The sequence below is a fragment of the Crinia signifera genome, chromosome 3, assembly GCF_055691185.1.
Source record: "Crinia signifera chromosome 3, ASM5569118v1, whole genome shotgun sequence".
In the NCBI taxonomy this organism is placed as follows: Eukaryota; Metazoa; Chordata; class Amphibia; order Anura; family Myobatrachidae; genus Crinia; species Crinia signifera.
The window spans coordinates 50,766,836-50,786,750 of NC_139219.1; the positions used below are offsets into that span (position 1 = coordinate 50,766,836).

Sequence of the window (19,915 nt, forward strand, 5' to 3'; positions counted from 1 at the left end):
TATACTATAATTCTGACTCTGTGATAAATATTTGGTATAACCAGTGGCGTCGAGAAGGGGGGGGGGACTTTTTACCTGTGCCTGGGTCTGCTGGGGCCCCGGGTCCTGCTTCCCTCTCCCTCCTTGTAGGGAGCTGGGCAGTGGGGAGTGAGATGACAGGATGTTTCCGCAGCACAGCCTCTTTCCCCTGCTCAGCACACGCTGCCCTATGCCGTGTGCTGATCTGGGGAGAAAGACAACTGCAGCAGCAGCTTGTCATCTCTCTCCCTGAGCGGGTTTCCCACCTGCTGGACGGTCGGGCACCCACAAATGCAATTGTTTTTTTAAACAGGGGTGCGGCTATTCCCTTCCCTTGGCCACACCCCTCCTCCGGACTGCACCTCTTTTTTAACAGGGCCCAGCTGAGTAGTCTGCATCTTACCAGGGGCAAATTGTCATTGGCAGAAATTAATGGACACAAGTGAGAAGAGATGCGGGTAGAAGAGGGCTGTGAGAACAGAAGGAAAGAGGGCCCTGCTCCAAGGAGCTTACAGTACAGTCAGGAGTAGACTTTGAATTATATATAAATTGAAACCTAAACCTACCTAGAACTTTACACCACATCTATTCTCCTTTGCCCTTCCTCTGTCGATTTGTGTTTTCTTTTTGGAGTTGTCTATTTTGTTTGTATTTTAAGAAGCCTGATCTCATCGTGCTGAGTATTACACATGATTTCATTGGTCTGCAGTGAACTGAACAGAGACAGCACACACCCTATGGAATAACAAATCATCTTTATACAAGGTCACCCAGGTCCAGGATTTAAGAGCAGACGGCACTTTGTTATATCCAGAGAAATCCTGAAGAACATGGCGTATTTGTAAGTTTGGGGGAAGGGGGGGGGGGGGGGGTTACATTGAAATTGAAATTTGTTTTGAAGTTAGGATATTATACAACTGTATAGGAAGAAACTCATTGAATAAATCTTCTTATAAAATGTGGATTATTTAGTGATGGTTGTAATAAATATATAAATATATATATATATATATACATTTAGCGTGGCTGTAGCAAAGTACAATCAAACAGCGGCACTCGATGGGGTTTTTCAAAAACGTGTATTACCACTCTCCAACGTTTCGGGGACTAGCCCCTTTGTCAAAGTGCAGGAACAACAACATTGCGACAACATGACTAACTTATATAGGGCGAATTTACCGTGAGGCGTCTCCAATCAGTCGCCGGGGAGCCCGCTGCCGGAAACCGCTGTGGCCGGAAGGCGGAAGCCAGATGTCGGATCTCACACTCATCTGCGTGTCAGCGTCATAGAGCTGAACCGCAAGCTGTAATGTTGTACAAGTGGTTCTACGGAAGCGGCTGTCCGGCGGTGTTGAAGAGCCTAGTGTCAAAAAGGGACATTAAAATATTCACATTAAAGAACATTAAAAAACATTGTGAAATAATGAAAACAGTGCAGATATTAAAACTTCTGTTAAAATCGCATCATGATTTTTCAGCCTGCGTCAGAAGTGAAGATAAAACAGCCGCTACTGGCTGATATGTCTATAAGGTGTCTATATAAAACGTTGTGTAGGGCATGGGGTCTAGGTCAGCTCTGGAGTGTTCAATATGATGCAAGATTGAAGTGATGTTAGTCAAATGTAGTATCTCAGTTTCCTGAGTGCGTCTATGTGTAAGTTCTAACTGTTTTCTATATGTGCAGACAGTGTGTGATCACAAATTCACTCTATATAAGTTAGACATGTTGTCTCATATGTTGTTGTTCCTGCACCTTGACAAAGGGGCTAGTCCCCAAAACTTTGGAGAGTGGTAATACACGTTTTTGAAAAACCCATCGAGTGCCGCTGTTTGATTGTACTTTGCTACAGCCACGTTATCTATTGGATCCAGAGGGCACCTCGGAATTTGCTATATAGAGTTGGAGTGCCGAGCCACTAAAAAAACGTATATATATATATACATCTGTGCTTTTTATGTTTTTGATCAGATAGAAATTTTCTTGTTTTCTGATACAGAGACATATTGGCTTTCATATAGATACATTATTGAGTCTGTTTGATCCGCATATTCATGCATTCCGTTCACGGATCAATCTATTATATGTCATTTGTTATTTGTTATTGTTTTGTTCTGTTGCCCAGCAACGCACCTCCCTCAGGTAGCTTAACAGTGCATCCCGGTCCCGGCGGCCATCTTGTGACTGGCGTGATGTGTAGTGCTGGGCTGATTGGCGGAAGTGCTGCTGTAAAGCTAATACTTCCGGCTGCCGGTACATTGCACGCCCGCCGGCCAGGTTACCTACGGGACATGATGGATGCAATTGTAGCTATCAGCTGGACCCGAGGGACGCCCACAGCCGGGTGCACATTTCTGGTGCTACCTGGCAACCCCAAAACCGTTGGAATTAATGACCTTTTTATTGCAGTCTGCTGAGTGCCCCTTCTCTCTTATCTCTCTCTCTCTCTCTCTCTCTCTCTCTCTCTATATATATATAGTTAATATAATCAGGATTATGTTATGAATCTTTTCCAGTTGGGCCCATTTTCTGACCAATAATATACTTTCAGTTTTCCTGTTGTATAAAAGTCATTTGTTACGTTCCTCCTGAAAGAAAGTGAATCATCTTTAATGTCACTGCGACTTCTCTGCATTTTGTGGCCATCAGCATTAGTGCTAACGTTAGACAGGGAGAACGGACTGAGAACAGTACAGTGCATAGTTTCTGCTGTCATTAAAGGTGTTAATGGGGTCACCAAATGATCCAAAATCCAACACTTCTTAAATGACAGCATGATAGGCCTGTACTGCCTCTCTGTTCACTACATTTGTATTGGGCTGATCTACCCATACCCAGTGTGTGGCCATACCCATCAGGGGGCCCTTTGCATAGGCTGAGTTCAATGAGAAGGTGAGGTCATCAGATGGTCATCAGATGATGCTCCTAAACCCACCTAGTCTGCTACCTTCTGTGTTTGTGCATGTGTGAGAAAGAGATATTCATTGTTTTAACAAAGGAACAAAATGGCAAACCCAGATTAAAAAAATATAGGATATGACAAAGCATATATAAAAATATACGGTACTTGCTTCCTAGAACGGCGCCCAGCAGCGGCGTAGCTAGGATTTTTGCGCCCCCCCGCCGTTATAGGAGGCGCCGCCCCCCCCCCTAGTTCTTCCAACCGCCCACGTAGAGTTAAACACCCCATTTCCCCCCCCCCCCCCCTTACCCCTCTGCCGCCGCCGCATTCCCGCAGCGCAGATCTCCTCCAGGCTCCGGACCGTCTCCTCCTGACGTACAGTGCTAATGAAATAATACCATCACAAAATGGCTGCCCCCTAATAGCAGACAGATTTTAAGGATGCTAGAGGAGGCCGCCGCCTCCTCTAGCATCCCTACAAAAACTGTCTGCTGTTAGGGGGCAGCCATATTCTGAGGGGCAGTTTTCAATAGCACTATACGTCAGGAGGAGACGGTCCGGAGCCTAAAGGAGATCTGCGCTGCGGAATGCGGCGGCGGCACAAGGAGGGGTAAGGGGGGTTATTAACTGTACGAGGGCGGGCGGATGGGAGGGCGAGGGGAAGGGGAGGGGCCGCGCTGTCTGCCCACATGTCCCGGCCAGCCACACACAGCGTAACATAGCCCTGCAGCGGAGACCGGCGCCCACAGTTACTCAGCGCCTCCCCGCCATGGCTATAGTTACGCCACTGGCGCCCAGATTTCCTACGTACGCAAACGTAGGGAAATCGCATCGCATGGGCCATTTTAGTGCCGTGTGATGCAATTTTTTTATGTCATTTATTCACTGCTCTGTGTTCCCCAGGGTATCGCATCGCACCTCCCGCAAAATCACATGCGATCGCATGCGATTTTATAGGGTGTGCGATGCCATTACATTAGCGATACAATAATATGATTGTATGTCCTAAAAAGAGATTTTACACCCCCCCCCCCAACTATCCAGTCCACCCCGAAATGTGGCGAGCGCAGCGGAATACATGTAAAGTAATCCACGGCCCCTCGTGGGGCGCGCTGCGCTCGCCACACTATATAACATAACGCTATATGACATCGCGTTCTGCCACCCCTCGCTGCGCTCGCCACGTTTCGGGGTGGCGTGGATAGTTGCGATATTGCAGGTGGTGCGATGCGATCCCCTGGGGCACACAGAGCAGTGAATAAATTACATTAAAAAATCGCATCGCACGGCACTAAAATGGCCCATGCGATGCAATGCGATTTCCCTACGCAGAATAGCCCACTAAGCAAATTTCCTGGACAGGTGTGGGCTATTCCCTCGGTATTTCATCACCAATTAAGCAGGTAAAAGGTCTGGAGTTGATTCCAGGTGTGACATTTGCATTTGGAATCTGTTGCTGTCTACTCTCAATATGAGATCCAAAGAGCTGTCACTATCGGTTAAGCACACCATCATTAGGCTTGCTTAACTGGTGCATTCTTTCTTTCTTTTGGTTGACTTCAACACTCAGTATCACATTGACATTGCAGCAAGGTAAACAAAACATACAGGAAGTTAAAAACAATATGCATGATGCCGTAATACATAAATTACAATATACACATAGAATCAGAACAATAATATCTTATCTCATATATTCACACAGCGCTTTATACCAGAGGAGAAGGACACTTCATCATCTACATCACAGGATCGACACAATGTCGACACTCCAGTGTGGCTAACATCAATATAGACTACTTACAGTATACTGATAACACTAAAATAGAAACATACTATTTTGCCAGATATTGTATAGAAAGTGGCAATTAAATGACACCATTAGGACCCCCACACAACCTCCAGTAGCATACATATCTAATTGCATTCCATCAGGACCGTCTAGTAATCTGATGGGACTGCCATGCTATGGAATTCTATCCTTATGTATCCTTTCTATTATCCCTATAGATTGTAAGCTTGCGAGCAGGGCCCACCTACCTCCATGTCGGTTTTTATCTACCCAGTTTGTTTAATCACTGTTGTTTCCAATTGTAAAGTGCAATGGAATATGCTGCGCTATATAACAAACTGTAAATAAATAAATAAAACAAATAAATGAACCATTAAATGAAACACTGTAGACTCGCTGTCTCATTTAGACCACCTGGGGCTAAAGCGCCCAGATGGTGGATCCACCTTGAGTCACACTGCAGTAATTTAGGTGCATGATCCCCCTGGCATAAACTGGGAGGTATGTGGCGTAACATGGATAAGTTATGCCCAACCTCAACAAAATGCCGGGCAAGGCGCTGGTGACTGGTTCTTCTACATAGCTATTTTAATGGTGGATCTGTGATTGGTCATTCGTTCCCGCATGCTCTCTGTTTTCCCTACATAGCTAAGGCTAAAAGGGCAGGTAATTAAGTATACTATAAACGTAGTCTGACATGTTACTCGATGTTTGATGTCAATTTTGTTACCACTGCGTGGATGATTAAAGCTAGATGCAGCAACTAAAGATCTACAGGTCAATGTATACATTTAAAACAGCCTGGTCTAGAAGATAAAAAATTGCATGACCCAATCCCTGATTGTCTTTCATCCAGTGTAACGGCATGACCTTAGTATTGGTTAATCCTAATGACGGGTCAGATTGCACTATGGGCCATAAAGCTTTAGTGACTTGATGAATCTCGTTGCTATGCACATTATAATGTGTTACCCATGTAATTTTGTATCTTCCTTAGTTCTACTAGGCTTATACTCCAAAAGCTTAACTCTGGATACCGCCATAGCTCCTTCTTTAACCCCTTCCTGACAGAGCCAGTTTTTGCGTTCCTGACAGAGCCATTTTTTTCAAATCTGACATGTTTCACTTAAGTGGGGATAACTTTTTTTTGCTTTTACTTATCCCAGTGATTTTGAGATTGTTTTCTCGTGACACATTGTACTTCAAGTTAGTGGTAAATTTGGGTTGATACAGTCTGTGTTTTTTTGTGAAAAATACCAAAATGTCGTGAAAAAATGGAAAATTTAGCAATTTGCAAAATGTCACATTTTCTGCTTGTGAGACAAATAAACATACCACTCAAAATAGTTAATAACTAACAAAGACCATATGTCTACTTTATGTTGCAATCATTATTTCAACCTCCTTTTCATTTTTTTGGACACTAGGAGGCTTCAAATATGAATAGCAAATTCTCAAATTTTCAAGAAAATTTCAAACTCTGATTTTTTTAGGGACCAGGTCAGTTATGATGTGACTTTGAGTGACTTGTATGTGAGACACCCCCATAAATGATGCCATTTCAAAAACTGCACCCCTCACAGTATTCAAAACAGCATTTTGGAAGTTTGTTAACCCTTTAGGTGTTTCACAGGAATTAAAAGAAAGTGTAGGTGAAATTTCAAAATTTCATTTTTTTTGCAGATTTGCAATTTTAATACATTTTTCTAAGGAACACAGTACATTTTACTAGAGAAATGTGACTAAAAATTGATTCCCCCAATTCTTTGGTTTTCATAAATATCCTATATGTGGCCCTAGTGTGCACGGTGACCAAACCACAGGCTTCATAATAGAAGGAGCACCTACTTGATTTTGGAGCCTCCTTTTTATGAGATTATTTTTTAGGCACAATGTAGGTTTCTAGGCACCATAAGATGCTAAAAGTTAGGTACCCCCCCACAAGTGACCCCATTTTGCAAACTACACCCTTCAGGGAATTCATCTAGGGGTATAGTGTACATTTCAAACCCCCAGGGGTTTCACCAATTGTGGTACAACTGGGCAGTGAAAATGAAAAAAATTAATTTTTCATTTTCACAGCTCAGTTGTATCAAAATTGGTGAAACCCCGGGGGGTTTGAAATGTACACTATACCCCTAGATGAATTCCCTGAAGGGTGTAGTTTGCAAAATGGGGTCACTTGTGGGGGGGTTCCACTGTATGGGTGTTTCGGGGGTCATTCAACCAGAATCTGTGCTGCAAAATCCAAAAATCACTCCTTCCCTTCTGAGTCCTGCCATGCACCCAACTGGTATTTTTTGGTCACACATGAGGCATTGCCGTACTCGGGAGAAATTGGGGCACAGATTTTGGGGTGCTTTGTCTCCTTCATTCCTTGTGAAAATGAAAAATTTTGAGCCAGATCTGCATTTTTGTGTAAAAAAATGTAATTTTTTACAGAAAAATGCAGTTCTGGCTCAAAATTTTTTATTTTCACAAGGAATGAAGGAGACAAAGCACCCCAAAATCTGTGCCCCAATTTCTCCCGAGTACGGCAATGCCTCACGTGTGACCAAAAAATACCAGTTGGGTGCATGGCAGGACTCAGAAGGGAAGGAGTGATTTTTGGTGGTGGAATGAATGGTGGGTGCTATGTCGCATTAGCAAGACCCCCGAAGCACCAATACAGTGGAACCCCCCCACAAGTGACCCCATTTTAGTCACCAGCTTTGGGAGGGGGGCTGGCGCTGCGGCTGGCGGGGGGGTGGGAGGGGTGCTGGCGCTGCGGCAGCCGGGTGGGTGGGAGGGAGGGGGGCTGCCGGGTGGGAGGGGGGGGGGGCTGGCGATCGGTGGTAATCGGTGCGGTATATACACACACACACACACACATATATATATATATATATGTGTGTATATATATATATATATATATACATATATATACACACACATATATATATATATATGTGTGTGTATATATATATATATATATATATTTTTTTTTTCAGTGCATATATTGAATTTTTTACTTTTTCTGCAGCTTGATGCTGCTGCTGCTGCTGCGGGGGGGAGGGGGGAGGAGGGCAGCGCTGCGTGCGCTCCAGACGCTCCGGGGGAGCCGGGGGTGCTGCTGCTGCTGCCGGGTGAGTGCCCGGCGGGTTCGAGGGGGGGGCTGCACATCGGTGGTGATCGGTGCTGTACTTGACAGCACCGATCACCACCGATCCCTGTGTTACCGAGCGGCTTAGCCGCCGGTAACACAGGAAACGCTGTGAATGGCTGTTCAGATTTGAACAGCCAATCACAGCGATCGCCGACCGGGGGGGGCACCCCTGCCCCCCCTGGGCGGCGAGGGGGGATGTCTGCTGTCAGGGACAGCAGACATCACCTAACTGTCACTGCGTCTCTAGACGCAGTGACAGTTAGAAGTCATGACGTACATGTACGTCAAATGTCGGGAAGTACTTCCCGACCATGACGTACATGTACGTCAAATGTCGGGAAGGGGTTAAATTTAAAAAGTAACTGGTGATCCTAGCCCCGTGTTTCAAATGTATTAATCATGGTATCAATGTGACGCTCGGCAGCATCCGTCTCACTACAGATTGTTTTTGCATGCACAAAGTGATGTCACTAATTTACCTTTAATAATGGATACTTCAACATCCAAAAAATGTATGGTTTTGGCATTAAAGGGAAAAAATAAACTTAATTGGATTATCAGTTTTATTATGAGCCGCCATAAATTGAATGAACTGCTGCTTGGAACCCTGCCAAAAATGTCATCAATGTCGAGTGAAAACATTATGATATGACATAATATTGTGGAAAAAAATATTACACTCCTCAACCGTCATGTAGATGTAGGCGTACGATGGGGTCACATTGGACCCCATTGCACAGCCCAATGTTCGGAGGTAAAAGCTCCCATGATACAGGAAATATCGCGTTAAGACAAGCTCTAATAACTCCAAAACCACACTTGGTTGAGGTCCGCTGTAAAGAGGGTTATCAACAATTAGGGACCGAACAGCAGCCAATCCATCATTATTTGGAATAACAGTATATAGGCTTAAAATGTCTATACTATAAAAGAAGCAGTCAGGAGGTGAATCTTTAATTAACAGCATGGAATTAAGAAAACGTATTGTATCCTTAATATGACCTAAACTGTTGACAATACAATGCTGCAAAAGTTTATCCAAATAGGTTGAGACCACCTGAAACAGTAATCCTCTTGCTTCTATAATAAGTCGCCCAGGGGGGTCCACAAGGCTCTTGTGGACCTTGGGCAATGCATACAGCAAGAGGACAACTGTGCACTCTGGTATTAGAGCATTGCATAACTCTAATGAAATTAAAACCAATATTTACCGCAGTTTTCAATATATTTGACATTTCTTTACTGAATACCAAGGTAGGGTCTCTATCAAGTAGTCTGTATACTGCAGAATCTGACAATTGCTGTTCTATTTCCTTTTTATATGTTGATAGATTTTGAATTACAATTGCCCATCCTAATCTGCGGGGTGAATTACTATATCGGTATATGATGATAAATATTTAAGTGCCTTAAACTCGTTAACATTGAGTTTCCTTCATTTGGAGTGTACAGTTGAGGATGATAACATGCGACCAAATGTTTTTAAGGATGCATTATTTGTTACAGGTTCAATTGTGCTGCGCTTGGTCAATTTATGGACTTGAGGTGGTATATCATCAGGCCTGTCAATAGCGCGCATATCAGATTTTTTATGACCATGAAACAGTCATGCTGCTTAAGTTGGCGTTGTAGCTTAAATTTTTCAATCTCACACTTCATACTATCGGGAGGAAGTGGCAACCCCCTTCCCAGACTCTGCATCTCAGTAGTCATCAGTTCATGTGTGGAGAGATTGAAGATTAGGGGTGACATTCTATGTGTAGCGGTAAAAAACGCATGATTTTTATCGCACCTAATCGCACTTTTGAAAATCGCAAGATTGGGCCGTTTTTCGCATATTTTATGAGATGCGAAAAACGGCCCAAATAGTGCGACTAGGTGCGATTTTATGCGATTTCTTTAGTCCTGAAAATGTGCGATTTTCAGGTCTGAAAATCGCACATTTGCAGGAAATCGGAATTTAAAAAAAAAAACAACTGCGCGGGGTCCCCCGCCAGAGCATAACCAGCCCCGGGCTCATTGAGCAGGTGCTGGTGACATAAAATCACGATCCCCGACAAATAGGGGTCCCCTTGATTTAATGAAACCAGCACCAGGCTCAAGGTACGGCGCTGGTTCCCAAAATACGGGGGACAAAATGACTAGGGGTCCCCCGCATTTCAAGAACCAGCACCAGACCCAACCAGCCAACAGGGTAATGCCACAGCCGGGGGACACTTATTATATAAGGTCCCGCGGCCAAAGCATTATCCCCCTGGCTGGTCAGCATGTGCAGGGGTCCTGGGGAAGTGGGGACCCCCCCAAAGAAGGGGTACCTTGAGCCTGGTGCTGGTTTCATTAAATCAAGGGGACCCCTATTTGTCGGGGACCGTGATTTTATGTCACCAGCACCGGCTTAATGAGCCCGGGGCTGGTTATGCTCTGGCGGGGGACCCCGCGCAGTTTTTTTTTATTTTAAACTGTTTAACCCTTTTTTTCCACCAGAACCATGCACAGATCTCAATGATCTGTGCAGGGTTCTGGCTAATTCGCCCATAAGAACCTGGTCTGATTTTTTTAGACACATTTATACAAATCGCATACCATTAAACATGCGATTTGTATACTTTTCAATGTGAAAACATCTGGATGCGATGTGCTGCGAGAAACAGCCATCACATTTCCAGAATGTCCAATTTGTTGGGCAAAATCGCACTTTTTCACATTTTCGCAGCTCATTAAATATGCGAAAATGAAAAAACATGCGATTTCGGCCATTTTTGCGAAAAAAATCTCTAAACAAAAAAAAAATCTCACTCCATAGAATGTCACCCCTAGGTCTTCCGGGTTAGTGGCGGCTGCACCACTTTTCCGCGACTGCGTCCTCTGACCACCTCATCTTGTATGTTTTCTTTTGGCTTATTTGCTTTTACACCGCTCTGTCTGCCAGTCACTTGATTGTTCTTGTAGTCATTATTGACCTTGTCCATTTTCTTCTTTTTGAATGCAATAAGATATTTCTTGTAAGTAGCCATTTGGGTCTCAAGTCTCTCTAGACAGTTCACAGTTGTGTTGGCCCCCAAAAATGGTAAATGCAATTCTCAAAAGCAGTGATATTGTCATGAGCAATCCCCAGCTCTCTTGCAGATTCCTCCACCACCAACAGCACCAGATCTAGGCTGCATTTGTTCAACACTGTGATCCACTGATTACAGAATGCAGTGTTGAACCTGCCTATGGTGGTAGCATTTCGAACCCAGGAACCTCTGGGGATATGTTTCGTTTTATAGTACTCAATGTTATACTGTGGTACCAAAAGTCCATGTCTCTCTGTTTTGACCACAATAGATCCTTATATGGTAGCGATGGAGCCTCCTGCCATTTTTCCTCAAACAATATGTTATCGGCTTCCGATAATGAAAATGTAAGTATTTGCCCTTGCGTTAATAACACAATGTTTTCTGGCACCATAATGTTCTCATCCACTAAGCCAATTGATTCAGCCATAGTGCACAGGTAAAATCCCGATGGAAGCACGTAATATAATGAAGATTAATCAATATTCGGGTGCTGGAACCCAGCTATCAGCCTGCTTGCCATGCAAGGTGAAACCAGTCCATATACATATGATAGGCAGAACTTCCATCTTCACAGCATTAAACTCAGGTGCCTTCCAGAACTCCTTACGGGGTCCACAATAAACATACAGTCACAGCGGCACTCACAATTATGCACATAGTACAATCAAGAGGAAGAAGAAGAATGTCTCTAATGGTGCACTGAAGAATAATAACAACAATTTTAAAAATGAACTTTTATTAAGATTTTGTAAAAAATGCTGCGAAATATAAAAGACAGGGTATCTGATTAAGCTGAGACAAGGTATGATTTAAAAGGATAATAATCCTGTGGTGGCAAGGCTTAAGTGTCATCCTATTTCTTGACTATATGAATATTGCTATGGTGCGCCTATTTCTGAGGGGGATAAGCAGTTTGAACGATTTCAAATAATATGAAGTAGAATATTAATCATCAGCACTGATACTGTTGCCGTGGGATGCTACAGTACATGTGTAAATCCATGCCAGTGGGTCCATAACAGTGTATCAAAATGTGTAAGGTTGGAATTCTCCTATTTCAATATTCAGATAATCACCTGTAATAGGTGTGTTGATAGGGTTACCAGCAAAATAAGCAAATGTTATTATGAGGGGAGAGTCTCTCCAATATCTGAGCAGACACTAGTGCAGGACAACAATGTGTTCTCAGCTACCACTTATGATATAGTGCTTGGTGTGGATTCATTTCACTTCGTGATATACAGAAATCTATTGCTCCTAAAACTTTAGAGAATATTGCGGGTGGGACTGGTTCTGCCCGCGTGTGCCGTCAGGCGCAGTGGTTGTGATGCTGCTGCCAAGCAGCAACCCGCTACTAAGCCCCGCTGTCAGTCACTCATCCAGAATGGATGGTAACCGCTGCCATGAGTCTGACTGAGCGGTCCAAGCAGTCTGCAGTGACAGTGCAGAGTGCCCTCAAATTTAAGCTAGACATATACAAAATACATTTCAAGCGGGTGCACACTGGAAGCCTCACACACAACGGAGAGCAGCCTGCGTATGCTTCGCAGTGAGCTTCCTTAGGGCCAAAATTATGCGCATGTGCTGCCCACAGTGCGAACCCCTGTGGTGAGTATCACACACGGGTAGGGAAGTAAGGGGGTGTGCAGGCTCCCACCCCTTCTTCAGCAAAGATAGCAGGAGAGTGCTGACAGTTCTGTGTGGCAGGGGGGCAGGGCTGCCGGCGTAACGAGAAAAGGGTAGGGGCAAAGCTATGAGGGTAACATGCTGTTTGGGTGTGGCTAGCATGATTGCATCATAATGGCCACACCCCCCACAGGCATTGAACAGAGGTGGGTGGGGCTACAATGACGGGACTTGTGTAATTTGGTCCCATGGGTCCTGGGAAGACTGGCGGCAATGTGGGGACTTGCCCCCTCTCCATGGGTCGGGAGGTGAACCAGATTTTAGGAAGCCTCCCAGCCATTCCTGAAGGGTATGCAACCCTGCCTTTATGCTTGCCCATTTTTTTATGCCTCCAACACCTCAACTTTGAGAACTGAGTGATCACTCGCTGCCTAATTTTCCCCATTTCTGGCAGCTTATTGTTATGGCTGGTATCATTATAACTGTATCACACAGAACATCATTGTGACCAATACAGAGACAGTTGGAGAGAGTTGTAGGACAGAGAGGGTAACCACGGGGATATGCACTCATTAGATCTAGGTCGACAGTGAAAAGGTCAACTATTGGTCAAAAGGTCGACATGGTCAAAATGTGTATTGGCAAAATGTCAACATGGTCAAAAGGTCGACATGAAAATGGTCAACATGAGTTTTTCATGAATTTTTGGGGGTAAAAACTGACCTGTTCATGCGAGGGGACGTGGTACACTTAGCTCTGTTTTTTTTCACCTTGTCGACTGTCGACTTTTTGATCACATCAACATTTTCACTGTCGACCTTTTGGCCCTGTCGACCAGTAGTAGTCGGCATTATGGGGGAAATGTTCTAAGGCAAATACGCCTAAAAAATTTGTATTTGTATAGTGAAATACGCATTTATTAGGCGTATTCGTATTTTTGGCATTTACTATGCCAAAAATATACATATTCGTATTTATGGCACATTCATATTTGTATTTACAAATACACATGTATACGCCATCGCTAAATACGAATAGGAAGCACCATTCAAAAGAATGGTGATTCCTAATTTACTAAGCGGCCGTATTGAATATACGTCCGCTAATTAGCGTAAATCAGCCGTAATAGCCAGCCAAATACGATAGGAAAATAGACTTTAATTGACTTAAATCAGTCAGATCTGTGCAGGCTTCACTGTAAATAACGGGAGCGTACATCAACTCACTATTGGTAAGCTGAGACACACATATCTGGGTTTCTTTAACAACGGGATACTTTAACAACGGGATATCGTACCCCTACTCACGATGAAACGTAGATTTCCAAGCACATAAAGGTATCTTTCTGATATTTTTCTCATAAAAAAATCGATTTATTAAATTACAAACTCCAAGATGAATACATAAAAGATACACTATTAGTCAGACTCAAACTGGATGGCAGTGGTGCAGTGCAGTCTACACACAAAATTTTCAGAATTCCGGACCTGAAAAACGTATGGACAAGCAGGCACCCACTTACCTTCCTGTCTTGAATTCTGATGTGTAAGTGTCCAATATAAAAGCAAATGAAAAAGCACTAATCCAGGCACAACATGTTTCGAGACTAAAGTCTCTTCTTCAGGTCCCTGGATAGTGCTGTAGATGACATCCGTTTAAGTACCTTCAGATAGTCCAACTTCCGGTCCGCTACTTCCGGTTTCGGAAGCACCTCAATCTTCCATATACTCTAGTAAAACGCTGTTGTCAAAAATAGATATATTGCACATCTATCCCCGCTCCTTGGTGGCTCAACGTTCCTGTATCCCAGGACAGTTTGACAAGCCTTTACAATGGTATGCCGCACGAGCGGTAACGGGACTTCCGCCCGCTGTACGTCACTTCCGCCGGGTTAAGCCGCGTGTATCTGGCGTCCCTCTGACTCCCGCGATTTTCTTTGCGTGCGCTCCGTGACTGTCAACCAATGTGGGCTGTCCTAACACCTCCGTTTGAGCTAACACTTCAAACCAATGTTCCGGGGTTTGTTCTTAGTATTGTGCATTGAGCTTCCCATTTTTTTCCCCTTCCACCTCCTCCACCTTTCGTATATATGGGTTTAGAGTTCTTTGATGGTATTTAGAAAACTTCCCACATAAGTCCCCTTACAGTATTCAGTCTATATCTACAATAAACAGATAAAAGGAGGTTAGGATCCGTGCAAACGTGGGCATAAAGTCAAACATAAAACATTTACATAAAATGACATATGAATGTTATAAAAATTCAATAATGGTTTCAAAAAATTTCTAAAACATCCAGCCATCGACATTTCATCTTGAATAGATAACATAAGCTCCGTAAAAAGTGGGTAAAAACATTTATGTGACTTGATTGAGAAAATATTTTGCATAATATCTCCCTGCAAGGAATGATTTTATGCTCAAAGAAACCATTTTAATTCAAAGTCCTGGTTCAGACCTAAAGGAGTAAGAGTTTTAAACTTAAAGATCAGCTTCATTTCTGTCCTGGCCAATGTCTGCTCGACATTTCTATTTCTCCAGTTTCCTATAATCTTTTGTATCCCTAGGAATCTTTTTATCGATTTAGTTGAACACTGATGTTGGACTTTAAAATGGTGTGAAAGATGATGAGAATCTAAACCTTTCTTGATATTTCGTAAGTGCTCAGAAATTCTTACTTTGAGCGGTCGGGTGGTCCTTCCGATATAGAATAACCCACACTGGCATTCAACTGCGTATATAACATTAGAAGTATCACAGGTGATAAAGTCCTTTATTTTGAAGGATGTGTTGTTGATGGTAAGTTCTGTGGTTTTGGATGTTTCAACTAAAACGCTTCTACATCCCAGGCACGAACCGCACCTGTGGAATCCCTTCGTGCGTATTGAATTCCTTTTTTCTTCCGGCAAACTACTTCTGACCAAATGATTTTTCAAATTTAAGGATTTTCTATAAATAAATTTTGGTCGATCCGGAATCAAGTTTTTTAAGACCGGATCTTCTTGTAGGAGATGCCAGTGTTTCCTCACCACTTTTTCGAAGTCTTTATGATTTTTATCATATTGAGTAAAAAAGGCAAACTGAAAGGAATTGATGTCACTATCCTTTCTGATTTTTGTTTTATTTCTGAGTAAGGTTTTCCGATCTTTTTGTTGTATATCCTCTATCGTTTGATTAATGTCCTCCTCACGGTATCCTTTACTCAGAAATTCATCTTTCAATTTCTCATTCTGAATTTTTAAAATTTCAGGGTCGCTACAATTTCTTTTTAAACGTAAAAATTGGCTTTTTGGTACACCCTTCAGCCATGGGAGGTGATGCTGACTATCGGATGGGATAAAGGTATTGACGTCTGTGGCTTTGTGGAATGTTCTGGTGTGCACTACCCCTTCTTTGATATAGATTGTTAGATCAAGAAAGTTCACTTCCTCTTTACTCAGGGTGAATAAAAATCTAATGTTATGCACATTCTGACTTAGGGATTCTGTGAATTCTCATAATTCTCCTTCATCCCCCTCCCAAATCAATAGCACGTCATCTATGTATCGACTCCATTTAAGAAGTTTCCCATTCCATGCCGTACTCTCATATATGAAGTCTTCCTCCCAGCGAGCCATAAATAAATTGGCGTAGCTAGGGGCAAATTTCGACCCCATAGCTGTGCCTCTTAATTGTAGGAAGTATTTACCCTCAAAATAAAAGTAATTGTTATGCAAAATAAAAGAAATGGCGTCTAAGATGAAGTCTTTCTTCGCTGCTGGGTACTCTGATTTTTCCAAGAAAAAACTGGTGGCTTGCAGCCCATCTTCATGAGATATGCATGTATAAAGCGAGGTAACATCGCCAGTACCCCACCACTTGCACTCATTCCATGTGACATCTTGTATTGATCTCAAGATATCCCCAGTGTCTTTCGTATATGATCGTGTTTGTATCACTAGAGGTTGAAGGTAAGAATCTACCAGCACCGACAGATTGGACGTCAAAGAGCTACTACCAGCAATGATGGGTCAGCCTGGCGGTTTCTCTGTGTTTTTGTGGAGTTTCGGCAAAATATATATTGTAGGTATCACCTCTTCTTCAATTTTCACATAGTCGTACTCCTTTTTTGTGATGCCATTATTAAGTAGATGTTTTTCAATTAATTTATGGAATTCTCCTTTGATTCTGACAGATCTCCTATAAAATCCAGTAAAAGAGACAAGTATCAACGACATACAACCAGGGTAGAGGAAGAATGCCCATCTACATCATCGAGTCATTTTTTAGACCAAAGAAGAAAAAGATCAGAAACGAGAAGGAAAAGAGCCTATTAAATGTCGAATTAACTACTTACCATCAACCCTGGAATCGCAACAAAAGAGGGAGGAGAGGGGGTAGAATCTCCAAAAAGAACCATTTGAAATTAAAAAGGATGAAGAAAAGGAACCAATTAAAGGAGAATATCCAATCCTCCAATATTGTATTCAACCTTAGTAAACGGATTCTGTCAGAAACAGAATTGAAGGTTCTTAATAAAGGTCTTAAATATGCTCCGAGCTCAAGTTCTGACCACTTTGATAAATTTATTGATGTCCAAAAATGTACCCGTCAATTAACCTTAAAAAAGTTTTTTGCCATGAAGGAAGCCAAACCGACACAAGATGCCTCAGAAGATGATGAACAAGAACAGAAGAATAATAAAATCCGGAAAAAATCTAAGTTCTATCCAATGCATATAAGAGGAAATTTTATAGAAACTTTTAATAAATTGGTAACTACTGATCTGGAGAAAATTGGTAATCGGAAGAATGTTTATGCCCATAATCGTGACAACCTATCAAAAAAAGAAAAAGATGCCCTTGAGTCACTTGGAAAAGATAAGAACATTGTTATTAAACCGTGTGACAAGGGGGGAGGGATAGCCATTCTGGACAGACAGCAATATGTGGAAGAAATTAATAGGCAGCTTGATGATCAAGATACTTATCGGAAACTTAATCAAGATCCCTCTGTCAGAATCAAAGGAGAATTCCATAAATTAATTGAAAAACATCTACTTAATAATGGCATCACAAAAAAGGAGTACGACTATGTGAAAATTGAAGAAGAGGTGATACCTACAATATATATTTTGCCGAAACTCCACAAAAACACAGAGAAACCGCCAGGCCGACCCATCATTGCTGGTAGTAGCTCTTTGACGTCCAATCTGTCGGCGCTGGTAGATTCTTACCTTCAACCTCTAGTGATACAAACACTATCATATACGAAAGACACTGGGGATATCTTGAGATCAATACAAGATGTCACATGGAATGAGTGCAAGTGGTGGGGTACTGGCGATGTTACCTCGCTTTATACATGCATATCTCATGAAGATGGGCTGCAAGCCACCAGTTTTTTCTTGGAAAAATCAGAGTACCCAGCAGCGAAGAAAGACTTCATCTTAGACGCCATTTCTTTTATTTTGCATAACAATTACTTTTATTTTGAGGGTAAATACTTCCTACAATTAAGAGGCACAGCTATGGGGTTGAAATTTGCCCCTAGCTATGCCAATTTATTTATGGCTCGCTGGGAGGAAGACTTCATATATGAGAGTACGGCATGGAATGGGAAACTTCTTAAATGGAGTCGATACATAGATGACGTGCTATTGATTTAGGAGGGGGATGAAGGAGAATTACGAGAATTCACAGAATCCCTAAGTCAGAATGTGCATAACATTAGATTTTTATTCACCCTGAGTAAAGAGGAAGTGAACTTTCTTGATCTAACAATCTATATCAAAGAAGGGGTAGTGCACACCAGAACATTCCACAAAGCCACAGACGTCAATACCTTTATCCCATCCGATAGTCAGCATCACCTCCCATGGCTGAAGGGTGTACCAAAAAGCCAATTTTTACGTTTAAAAAGAAATTGTAGCGACCCTGAAATTTTAAAAATTCAGAATGAGAAATTGAAAGATGAATTTCTGAGTAAAGGATACCGTGAGGAGGACATTAATCAAACGATAGAGGATATACAACAAAAAGATCGGAAAACCTTACTCAGAAATAAAACAAAAATCAAAAAGGATAGTGACATCAATTCCTTTCAGTTTGCCTTTTTTACTCAATATGATAAAAATCATAAAGACTTCGAAAAAGTGGTGAGGAAACACTGGCATCTCCTACAAGAAGATCCGGTCTTAAAAAACTTGATTCCGGATCGACCAAAATTTATTTATAGAAAATCCTTAAATTTGAAAAATCATTTGGTCAGAAGTAGTTAGCCGGAAGAAAAAAGGAATTCAATACGCACGAAGGGATTCCACAGGTGCGGTTCGTGCCTGGGATGTAGAAGCGTTTTAGTTGAAACATCCAAAACCACAGAACTTACCATCAACAACACATCCTTCAAAATAAAGGACTTTATCACCTGTGATACTTCGAATGTTATATACGCAGTTGAATGCCAGTGTGGGTTATTCTATATCGGAAGGACCACCCGACCGCTCAAAGTAAGAATTTCTGAGCACTTACGAAATATCAAGAAAGGTTTAGATTCTCATCATCTTTCACACCATTTTAAAGTCCAACATCAGTGTTCAACTAAATCGATAAAAAGATTCCTAGGGATACAAAAGATTATAGGAAACTGGAGAAATAGAAATGTCGAGCAGACATTGGCCAGGACAGAAATGAAGCTGATCTTTAAGTTTAAAACTCTTACTCCTTTAGGTCTGAACCAGGACTTTGAATTAAAATGGTTTCTTTGAGCATAAAATCATTCCTTGCAGGGAGATATTATCCAAAATATTTTCTCAATCTAGTCACATAAATGTTTTTACCCACTTTTTACGGAGCTTATGTTATCTATTCAAGATGAAATGTCGATGGCTGGATGTTTCAGAAATTTTTTGAAACCATTATTGAATTTTTATAACATTCATATGTCATTTTATGTAAATGTTTTATGTTTGACTTTATGCCCACGTTTGCACGGATCCTAACCTCCTTTTATCTGTTTATTGTAGATATAGACTGAATACTGTAAGGGGACTTATGTGGGAAGTTTTCTAAATACCATCAAAGAACTCTAAACCCATATATACGAAAGGTGGAGGAGGTGGAAGGGGAAAAAAATGGGAAGCTCAATGCACAATACTAAGAAGAAACCCCGGAACATTGGTTTGAAGTGTTAGCTCAAACGGAGGTGTTAGTACAGCCCACATTGGTTGACAGTCACGGAGCGCACGCAAAGAAAATCGCGGGAGTCAGAGGGACGCCAGATACACGCGGCTTAACCCGGCGGAAGTGACGTCCAGCGGGCGGAAGTCCCGTTACCGCTCGTGCGGCATACCATTGTAAAGGCTTGTCAAACTGTCCTGGGATACAGGAACGTTGAGC

At 42.3% G+C, this 19,915-nt stretch overlaps 1 protein-coding gene across 1 annotated transcript in view; it reads left to right on the top strand.

Annotated features, from left to right (window-relative positions):
* The first annotated feature begins 213 nt into the window (after positions 1-213).
* The window catches only part of PELI1 (pellino E3 ubiquitin protein ligase 1), a 69,804-nt gene continuing 50,102 nt past the window's right edge, over positions 214-19,915 (top strand). The window contains exon 1 of the mRNA XM_083175778.1: positions 214-859. Coding sequence (XP_083031904.1) covers positions 849-859 — 11 coding nt within the window. The 5' untranslated portion in view covers positions 214-848. The remainder of the gene's footprint in view (positions 860-19,915) is intronic.